The 10,581-nt window shown below is 33.1% G+C and overlaps 2 protein-coding genes and 2 long non-coding RNA genes across 10 annotated transcripts; 2 read left to right on the top strand and 2 right to left on the bottom strand.

The window, feature by feature from the left end:
- Positions 1 to 1,019: 1,019 nt before the first annotated feature.
- LOC117241374 lies at positions 1,020 to 2,069 on the bottom strand. Of its 2 annotated transcripts, none has more exons than XR_004494965.1 (2): positions 1,975 to 2,069; positions 1,020 to 1,223 (listed from the first exon to the last, which is right to left on the bottom strand). It is a non-coding gene; the product is annotated as an uncharacterized LOC117241374 (long non-coding RNA). The 2 variants fall into 2 exon arrangements; XR_004494966.1 differs by having other exon boundaries at positions 1,020 to 1,220; positions 1,975 to 2,068.
- Positions 2,070 to 2,923: 854 nt separating this feature from the next.
- On the top strand, positions 2,924 to 5,084 carry LOC117241377 (katanin p60 ATPase-containing subunit A-like 2). Of its 5 annotated transcripts, none has more exons than XM_033507316.1 (7): positions 2,924 to 2,986; positions 3,410 to 3,599; positions 3,701 to 3,977; positions 4,154 to 4,320; positions 4,379 to 4,490; positions 4,704 to 4,903; positions 5,054 to 5,084. In XM_033507316.1, the coding sequence occupies exons 1-4, from the start codon at positions 2,983 to 2,985 to the stop codon at positions 4,223 to 4,225; spliced, it is 543 nt and encodes a 180-aa protein (XP_033363207.1). In that variant the 5' UTR covers positions 2,924 to 2,982; the 3' UTR covers positions 4,226 to 4,320; positions 4,379 to 4,490; positions 4,704 to 4,903; positions 5,054 to 5,084. The 5 variants fall into 5 exon arrangements, with proteins under 5 accessions (XP_033363207.1, XP_033363206.1, XP_033363205.1 ...); XM_033507315.1 differs by having other exon boundaries at positions 3,698 to 3,977; XM_033507314.1 differs by having other exon boundaries at positions 2,926 to 2,986; positions 3,689 to 3,977; positions 4,727 to 4,903.
- A 1,608-nt stretch (positions 5,085 to 6,692) lies between these two features.
- Positions 6,693 to 8,730, bottom strand: LOC117241375 (survival motor neuron protein-like). The gene is made up of 7 exons (XM_033507311.1): positions 8,665 to 8,730; positions 8,302 to 8,484; positions 8,082 to 8,176; positions 7,764 to 7,786; positions 7,071 to 7,368; positions 6,873 to 6,952; positions 6,693 to 6,804 (listed from the first exon to the last, which is right to left on the bottom strand). Exons 1-7 carry the CDS (start codon positions 8,665 to 8,667, stop codon positions 6,746 to 6,748), a joined length of 741 nt encoding a protein of 246 aa, XP_033363202.1. The 5' UTR covers positions 8,668 to 8,730; the 3' UTR covers positions 6,693 to 6,745.
- Positions 8,731 to 9,587: 857 nt separating this feature from the next.
- On the top strand, positions 9,588 to 10,445 carry LOC117241376. Of its 2 annotated transcripts, none has more exons than XR_004494967.1 (3): positions 9,588 to 9,852; positions 9,950 to 9,996; positions 10,412 to 10,445. It is a non-coding gene; the product is annotated as an uncharacterized LOC117241376 (long non-coding RNA). The 2 variants fall into 2 exon arrangements; XR_004494968.1 differs by lacking the exon at positions 10,412 to 10,445 and adding an exon at positions 10,127 to 10,147.
- The last annotated feature ends 136 nt before the right edge of the window (positions 10,446 to 10,581 follow it).

Below are 10,581 nucleotides of genomic sequence, written 5' to 3'. Positions count from 1 at the left end.
ATATATTAAAAAATTGGAATACCTGTTATAAGAGAGTTAATTAAATTCTAACCTATCGATGACTCCATAAAAACCTTTATTTCCTAAAAATATATATCTTCCAAATTCTCCTTAGAAAGTATCATAGAGAAAATATGAAACCTGAAAAGTACATCACGCTGATGCCTCGATCAACCCTCGTGCTTCGCAGTCCATGTGTCCGAGCGATGAATTCCCTCCAAACAAGGAAAAACCAAAGAGAGGTCTTCTTCGAAGGACGTGAGAGGGTAAGGGAAGCAACGGGAACGATGACCACGCGATATACTGGCGGCGTACGTATAGAACGGCTGTTGCGAGAGAGTTCGCAAGAAACAAGAAGAAAAAAGGAATCGTAGGCCGACGCGACTATACGCTGTCGACGGACAAACAGCGACTGAGCCTAACTGAAACGAACTCTGTCGCAGTATGAGCACAGGCTACGTTCGCGGGTCGATCGAACACGTTCTGCGCCTTTCCTCGGCACCAGCGTCAAAACCACCCTCGACGAGCGCAACGCACTGGTGCACCTGCAATATTAACCACTGGTCTTTCCTTTTTCGCGCGATATTATATCAGCACCTATGATACCATTTCAAAGACCGCAATCAAAACATTAAATACCGCATTAAAGCCATACAATAATTCGCAATATTCATTCGTAAACGTTATTGTATATGTGCTTAATTAATCGTTATTATGTTTCGAATGATTTACTACCTCATATTCCATAAGCGGATATATGGTTCATTTTCATCTCAAGTACGATATAATTTGTAACAAATATTTATAATTCACAATGTAAAATATTTATAATTCATTGGAAATATTATTCTATCACGGTATAGTGGTCAAATTTCACATAAATCACAAACATATGGTAGTCAAAAGCTATACTCACGACATGACAAATCATGATGATGTCATGAAAAATGGCGTCCGTCCATATATATTCAAACGCAACGAACAAGTTCGAACTTTTCGAGAATAAACGATTTGTTCGATAACATCTGTCGCGAGCTTCTCTTCCTTTAACGATAACAATTGACAACTAAAGCTCGAGAGGCTCGTAAGGATGAACAGCGACGAGTATCTAGAAGCTATGTACTCACCTGGGCAAGGAGACTCCAACACCAAGGACGTTGGAAGTTTCGAGAAGCGAAGATGGAAACTGAAGTAGCACGTCAGGTCAACTCTGGCAAAAACTGCTAAAGAAAGAAAAATCCATCTAATTTGTTTCCAACAATAAAATGAAATTAATTTGTTTCACAAATTATTAACTGGATATTATTCAAAAATTATTCAAAATTCGCTTGATTGATTCACGGCCCGGGACACTTGGGTCATACCATTTTGGTAATGGACGAAAATGGCAGAAGGAAGAACGACCGTTTTTTTCATATTTCTCTTTCCCCGGGAAACGAAAGAATGCCCGAGCACCTTGTTTCATTTCTTCTCGACATCAATTTCAATCTTTTTAAACGAAATATAATCTAAACGATGAAAAGTTCATTCAAATAATGCTCCGCGCCAGACACTCACGAAAATTAAGAAGAAACACGGAAAATTCGCGAATAAAACGGATTTCTTTGTCCCAGTGAGATAATAAATCTCGTACACGTATTGGTTTTTAAAATCAATATATCCACCAATGTGCACTCGTTTTACAAGGGTGATGGAACGTGCCAAAAATCTCTCAAGAGGGTCTTGGCAACGGAAGAGTCGAAAATGTCACAATTATGAATGAAAAATTCGAATAGTTGCTGATTTTACAGTCGAAACCAATAAAGAACTCCAGATATTCCCCCAATTAATTTACAATAAATTCGCGAAAATGATCGATTGCTGACGTCATTGTATTCTAGAAAGATTGTAAAACGATAAGAATTTATTGAAAAAACTTATATTCGATGATAACACTTCTAATAAGAGTACTAAGAGGAGCGATTCTGTACTCACCTTCCTGCCTCGAAGTACCGAACGCAATTAACCGTCCGCCCAGGATGGAACCGTTCGGAACTTTTGTAAGTCCCTGCACGGCCGCTGCTTATGGTGGAAATGTAATAAATATAAGTACAGAGCGCGTGAGCGAACTAAAAACGCGATAGAGAAGTAGAGAGAGGATGTTCCGTCCTTGTCTAATGACGCGCACTTGTACAGGAAATATGTAACAGCGGTATACGAGCAGCGTCAGTGTCCACTAGTGTGCATACTGATTAAACAAGGACAGGAAGTATCTATACATGGTGTTCTCTTTCTATTTCCATGTTGCATCCATCTTACTATACAGTACACACACTCAGCTATTCTATCATTATATTTGTGCGTTGCTTATGTGTAAACCAAACATTTCCATGACAACAAATCGTTTGTCTCTTGTTTGATGCTCGGTTTTCAACAGAGTTGAAAGAATTTTTTAAGAGAAACGCAATGGACGGGTTGTTTTTAAAGTAATAAACGGAAATTCTCGTATCCATTGAGAAACGATAGGCGATTTGAAAGTGTCACTATGAACGGTGATTTATCGATGCAAGGTAGTATGAATAAGATATTTTATAATCTGCGAAAAAAGGTAAGGAATATTCTAGATTTTAGATTTTAGATTTTAGATTTTAGATTTTAGAATTTAGAATTTAGAATTTCCACGTCACAGACGAGTGTGTTTTGTTATTTGATTTGTAATATTGCTGCAGTTCTCTTAATAGCTGTTCGTTTCATGCGATACTCGCACATAGTATCTATGACTTTTGCTTCTAACAATTTTTATAATTAGGCTGTATCAAATATTTTTAACGTTCGTGTTTCATGAAAAATCATGTGTAACTCGTTGAATTCGCAAATGTAACAAAAAATTACATGAAAAACCTTATATTATTGTAATGAAAAAAGAATTATATTAGGAGAAGAGTCGTATTTCGGAAGGTCATCGGAACATATTATACCTTGTATGTGATTATTTGGAACACAATGGGTGAGTATATTATAATTAAAATATATTCCTAGTTCCAATTCTTTTGAATAGTGTCAGTGACCAATCGAAATAGAAATCAGTGGACATCATGGAGAGAGAAGGCGAAACCAAATTTGAAAATTCGACATCGGTAATTCAGTAGTTAAGAATAACTCAATCGATAATGTAGATTAACTAGTTATAAACAAATATATGAAGTATAAATTCAAATTATTCTTATCCATCTAAAAATTGGAAATTAAAAAGCAGAAGACAAGAAATTATCTTCGAGGATTTATATATTAAATACATTCTTTTGCCTGTCTTACCTAGAGATAAAACAGTTGTTTGATGGTTATCTTATAGTGTTCAGTCATTGCGAAAAATATTTTTAATTAGTTAAAAACTATAATTAATTAAAAACTACATTTTTTATGTATATAGACGTTAGCGATGTATTATTCCGGGAAGCTCGTCTATCTCCCGAACATCGGGTTTGCGACAACATCGATTTGGAAATTATCGTTGCAGAGTATGAAAATTATTACAAGATGAAATTTCAAAAATATCCCATATTGTGTAAGAAAATAACTGGAAGGGAAATGACGAGGGAAGTGACAAATGCAAGCAAAACGTAAGAATTTAAATTATTTAACGATATTAAACGGTATTCAACGTATTCAACGTATCGTATTCAACGTATCGTATTACAATATGATCCAGTGTTTGTAGAAGTATTGAGACAAAAGCCAAATCTGTTAGTAAACAAGCGAGAAGTGAGCCTGTGAAAGAGACGAATCTACAGCAGAAGATAACTGATGACAATACGAATCATATTAATCTCGCAATGACAGTGACGTCAATATTCCCCAATGAGAGTGATGGACGTTCATCAGAAGAGCTATTTAACGTCCCAATGGAACAATCCATGCAATCGAAGATATTGAAATGCATTGAAAAGCTTTATTCAGATAATCCGGAATTACGAAAGATTGCTGAGGACATCTCATGCGTAAGTTATTTTCGATTAATATACGTATCGTAAAGCTTTTAAACGATAAAATTCCCGTCGATAAACCGTCCAACGTATATCGACGATGACGTGATTTCAGTAACGCTTCAAATATTAAATTACGTAACACTTACCTAATATAGAGAAGACGCCATTTTATCTTTGTATCGTCACAGGAGATCATAGTAAACAAATTAAATGTACATTGGGATGACGTTATAGCCCTAGAGGAATGTAAAAGCTGTTAAGGAGGCCGTTGTGTATCCCCTTAAGTATCCTATCTTTTTTGATGGCCCGTTTTCCCCCTGGAAAGGTATTTTGCTGTACGGCCCACCTGGTACAGGTAAGATACTCGCATTCTTTTCATTTCTGTACGTGTTTACAAGAAATATACAAAACAGGGAAAACGAAGTTAGCGAAGGCAGTCGCGACAGAATGCCATTGCACCTTTTTAACATAACTGCCAGCTCATTGGTCAGCAAATGGAGAGGCGATTCCGAGAAGTATATACGTGTAAGTTGCTTTGTCTATGTAAGTTTCTTTGTTCCTTTGTCTATGAAGGAGAGATTCTAGGTATAAAAAGATTTGATTTTATTTTTCGTCATTTATATATAAATAGAATAGTTGTTTGGAAAACGAAATGATCTCATATTCGTGATGAGGCAATGAATTTAAGGAATTTCGAATATAATATTTAATGAATAATACATTTGTTAAACTGAACAGGTTTTATTTGAACTTGCCTATAGTCATTCGCCTACAATTATTTTTATCGACGAGATTGACTGGATCGCCACAAATAAAGGAGACTGTATATTGTCTGAACCTGCAAAGAGATTCAGATCAGAACTTCTTTCTAGATTGGATGGATTAGTGTCTAATGAGAATTCTAATGTAGTTCTTCTGGCTACAACTAATTCCCCTTGGTACGTATATTACGTTATTTCAATGTTTTCTAAGTAGAAAATATCGTAATATTTCTCCAAATTCCAAATATGTTATTGTGTTGTTTGAAGTATTCCTTCATTATTATTAGTATAATAGAACGATAATATTTATTGTAAGTATGTTATTAGGGGCATTGATGCAGCTTTACTCAGGCGTCTCGAAAAGCAAATATACGTATCATAACCCAATGAAGTTGCTCGACTTGGTATATTCAAATTATACCTTAGCAACCACTTATTAGAAAATACAGATATTGTAAACCACATAGTAAAATGTACTGAAAGATATTCTTGTGCAGATATGAAATTGCTTTGTAAGCAAGCGTGGCTACTAGAAATAAGCCCGATATGGAGGAGACTTGAAAAGAAAGAAACACCTGTTACCACTTTGAAATATGAATTAAAAAGTTATGAAATATTAGCAAAATTGTTAAAAAAATGTCACCTACAGTTATGCAAATAGATAAATATGATACGTGGAACAAATAAATACGCAATCGTAAGGACAGATATTGAAAAATATAAATAAATGGATTATCGTTCGAGAAATCATTCGCATGTGTGTGCATGTGTGTATGCGCGCATGTGTGTGCGCGCATGTGTGTCATGTGTGTCATGTGTGTGCGCGTGTGTGCGCGCACGCGCTATAGGCTAAGTTTAAAATGTTTGGTTGTATTATATCCTTGTATTATATATGTCGGAGATGAAAGGAAAACCGGAGCCTTCCCTTTGCAATTTTGAGGAAGTCTTCTAATGCTTTAGCCTAGATTTTATCATGACTGTAATTAAGCAATTGTCATTTGTAATTGTTTGATATTTGTGAAAGCGAAAGTGGGTTTGAGGTGACAACTGGTCGCCGAACGTAGCCACGGTCACGGGATAAACGTTTTGCCTGACGAAGGTGTGGATCGGTTGTATTGTTCTCCCTAGAAATCACATAGAATTGTACTTTAGAGATGTCGATATAATGGGACACACGTTGTATTAGGAATCAATCTCCAGACAGAAACTGCCTAGTAACGGCGTTTGAATCTTTCTCGATGTTTCCAAAGACTATACAACAAACTTTTGACAGAAATTGCCTAGCAACAACGATTGGAACCTTCTCGATGTTTCCAGCGAGCATATAACAAACAAATGCAGTCGTATAGCGAAAAAGATTTTCATCAGATATTCATTCGTGTGATCGCCTTGGAAAGTGATACATCGAGCAATTTACCGAGTGTCTCAGCAATTGTAGTTTGTGTTCAAAATTATTTTACACATAGTAAAGAGTTATCCCGTTGACCGTGGATTCGTTTGAACCCCGGAACATTGTTAATAGCGTTAATTAAATTCATTATTCGTGAAACCTATCAATCGTTAATCTCATTATACGTTAAATTCATCATTCGTAAGACATATTATTCGTTCCTCTTATTGTTCGTTAAACTTATTAATCTTTAATCTAATTATTAGTTAAACTTATCGTTTGTTAATCTTATTATTTATTAAACTCATTATTCATAATATTTTGTAAAACCTTGTTTATTCGCGTAAATATATTCTCTGTTTCGTAAAACAATGGCTAATTCAAACGAAGGATCATTACGCGCCTTAAATCCTAATGATAACCCGACATATATATGTGAGTGTATTTTATCAAAAATATGTTTTTTATGTTTTCTTATCTTAGTAATTATTTTTAAAAAAGTCTTAAAGTCTTATATGAAAATAAAGCTGTTCTTTATTTCAAATAATTGAAGTAAATAAATACAATGATTTTTATATTTTATTATATCTTATATTATTGTTATATTGTTATTGAAAAAATTGATATAATCAACAGTTCTTCCTGTTCTCTTGATTGTTTCTTGCTTGTTTCAAACCATGGTAATAACCTACAAAAGAAATAACATAGTCCATTGAAAATTTAATATACAATAAAATACTTATATGAAATAATTACCTGTGTAATATACCATGTAACCACTAATATACCATGACATCAACATACTTGAAAGTGCGTCTGTATCATTATCTGGTAATCTAGTACATTTTATTAAAATTTCGTATTTTTTCCAAATAAAATGTTAAACTTATTCCAAATTACTTATTAATATTAGAAGTATTCAGCATTCCATTAGAATTTTTAAATTGTACTTACTTGGCCATTAATTGTGGTGGTAAAGGAGGTGCAGGTGGCATTATATCAGTCATCGAATTGAAAGATGGTCCCGGTATGAAGTGATGTTTATACGCATTTGCTTCTTCAGAGTCACAATCCATTTTTTCTACATTATATTTTTCCGAATTTACATTTGTAGAAAAATTAGTCTCACAAGTCTCATCGTTCTCTTCATTGAATTTCTCTTCCAAAGCTTTCTTTTGTTGTGCTATTTGACTTTGCAAACCTTCTGATTCTAAAAGAGAACTCAACTCGACTTTCTCTGTATTACCATAGCCTAAACACAGAGTAAAAGAAATTTTTGTCATTTAATAGAATGACTGAATGCCATTCGGTTACTGTCCTTACAGGTCCTTACAGGCAATGTATTAGAATTTCCCGTGCATAAATGTATATGTATAAATGTTTGCCTTGATATATGTAGTAATAATCACTCGTCTAATGAGGAGAATTATATTCCAAGCAGCTAATAATGAACAATAAGTAACATGCATGTTTATGGTTCATGACCCTATATCCCACGGGTCTCCCCATAGACATTGACAGGTACTTCTGCCCAGTTAAGGACCTGCTGAATGACACTGTGATAGACTATGCGAAAGCCTTTACTTCATATATATGTATTTTTAGTACATTTCTTAATTGACATAACCATCATGCTAAAGGTATTACCTACAAATTTCACAACACACGTGCTGTTGAGATTATTCGGTGTGTAAACAGAGAAAACACGTGGATAAATTGTAAGGTAGAAAATATATTTAAATAGAAGTGTAATAAGTAAAAATACAATTTGAGCTGGTCCAGATCCACACGCTAGCTGTGTTACCTAATAACTGAAAAACCCCGAAGCCAACGTCGCCTGTCTACTGTTTATGGCCTGACTTCGTCGCAGTCTTTTGTCTACACGCTGTCGATGGCTTCAGTGCTTGAGAAAACTAAAAAAGACCAGACGTAGAGTTTTCTTAGAAGTGGTAACCACTTCAACACGTGCCATTGTTTTCGTAAATTTTTGATATTATAGCTTCATAAGTTTCTCCATCCTCTGAGTATATTGCACGATAAGGTGCTCCTATGATCCATTTCTGTAGAGAGAAGATGTGTATACAAATAAATATAAGTAAATAGCAAAATAAAATAATTTGCTTCTTAATCAATATATTTAATAATATTCTGTATCAAATTTGTAATATTCTATCAAAATCACAACCTTGTGTAATTTACTTGCGTGTTTAGGCTGCTTAAGATTTTGTAGGTTTTCTTTCGGTTGAGAATTTCCAACATCCATTCCCATTCGCTTGATAACTTCTTCTTTTGCTAAATTTATTGCTTTATCATATGCTTCTATTAATGCACTATCATCCCAAACATTATCATTGGCTGTGTCTGTATCCTTTTGAGATAGCAAATTATACGTTATTAATATTGATACAAGTATTTTATTATCAAACTATTGAAAATTATCATATATGTCATTTTTCAAAAATTGACTAAAAGGTAGTGGATACTGTTAATTACTATCATGCTAAGATCTTGTACTAAAATAATGTTAAAACCATTACGTTTCCATTACCATACATACGTTTCCATTTCCTCGTATAATTCATATCATCTGCCATTTTAAAATAACATCATTTAAATATTGAATTTGCTTCTGAAATATTAATTTGTCTCATTTCTTTAACTCTAACACATTGTAAACAATGATGACATTATACCAACTATAATACTAAAAATCTATTCCCCATTCATTCGAAAGATTATTTTTTGAAGCAAGGTTAACATTGAATGTTCCCAAACCTCAATAACTGTATTTTACTTTCTTTACAATATCTAACAATATATTAGAATACTATAAAAAAATATTGTATGCACAAGAAACTGTTTATAGCGAAATAGCAAAAGAATTAATCACATATTATAACTAAAACGAGATTGTTAAGTAGATTATATTATACTGCATATGCGTTAGTGTTTCAGCTGGTAAATATAGTTTTTATATCTGAAGATAAATAAGATTTAATTCTATTAAATTGCATAATGAATTATACATATATCTATTACTATTCGTATTTCCCCTTAGTTGTATGTTGTCAATAGCATCAATCACGAACATATAAATAAATATAGAAGAAACCGTTCGGAAATGGAAAGGGAAAAATGAACATGGAAGACAAGAAAGTTTTCTTCAGGTTTAGCGTATGCGTATGATACGCTTTGAATGTCTCAGATAAAGATAAAGATACTCTGCTCATTTCTATTTGTTCCGCAGAACGAGAAATTTGTTGTCTTTCATATTGGTTTTTACGATTCAATTTTTGGGCTGTTTTCCCTAGCGAGTGTCGGTCCCTGTTTGATATAACCAAACCGTAATTTATACAGATATGTATTATAGATATATATTTGTAAAACTGAAATCAGATGAAATAAATGTTGCCTGAAGTTTTAAACGTTTAATAAAAACAATATTTCATTTGGAAAAAATGTAAGATATGTAAAATTACACATTGATCATTTTGCTGGTCTTGTATCATAAAACGTGTGGCCCGAAGAGCACGTGTCCGGTAGGGATACGTCACTTGTGTTAGGAATCGTTTTATAACCTATCACAGTAAAGGAACGTCCCAGTATAGCAGCCGAAGAATGCCGTGAAAGTTTTTGTACAAAGTACAATTGATCTACAATTGATATTTTCCGCAATACTTATCTGGTGTTCGGTCAGGGTGTCCCATACTCATGATATTTATGACAGTGGAATGGCGTTAGTAAATCAATTACAAAAATTTTCGAGATCAATTCTCGGTATTGCATCAAATTATTCAAAATATACAAGCAAAACAACGTTGCCCTTTTTGCAGGCAACAAGAGGAATATCGACCACGCAATCACTTTCAGAAAAACAAGAGTAAGTGATACAAATTTTCTTGTGCTTTCCTTCTTTTTTTAATAGAATTTCAGTACTTACCTTCCAATATAAAATTGGTGTCAAAATAATAATGCTAATAATAATGTCTAAGAAATTTTTCTCTTTGTAGGAGTATAACATCTAGAAAAATAACATAGTATTAATAGAATAGTATTAATAAGAACAACATTGAAAGTGAACAACTAAAAATATAACACTGTTATAAATATATGATATACGAATTTTATTTATGTATTATTAAGACAAGTATATCTTATTTTTAAATTATTTCTATTATCATAAGTGATACATATAATTAAGGTATAATTAAGAGAAGATTAATTGAAGAAACACAAAAAATAAAGAAAATAATTATATTGAGATACTTTTTATCTTTCATAAATATTATTTTCAGAGTAAATATAACGTTTGTTAAAGCAAGTGGAGAGAGAATCAAAGCAAAAGGGAAAGTTGGAGATACTATATTAGACATAGTAGTAAATAATGAAATTGATTTAGATGGATATGGTATGTTTTAAAGAAGCATAATTTACTTAATTTAAAATAAATAATTTTGAGGTAGAA

This window comes from Bombus vosnesenskii, unplaced genomic scaffold (genome assembly GCF_011952255.1).
Source record: "Bombus vosnesenskii isolate JDL3184/JDL3185 unplaced genomic scaffold, Bvos_JDL3184-5_v1.1 scf7180000015775, whole genome shotgun sequence".
NCBI lineage: Eukaryota > Metazoa > Arthropoda > Insecta > Hymenoptera > Apidae > Bombus > Bombus vosnesenskii.
Note: the sequence above shows the minus strand (reverse complement) of the source record. Positions and strands in the feature narration are given on the sequence as shown.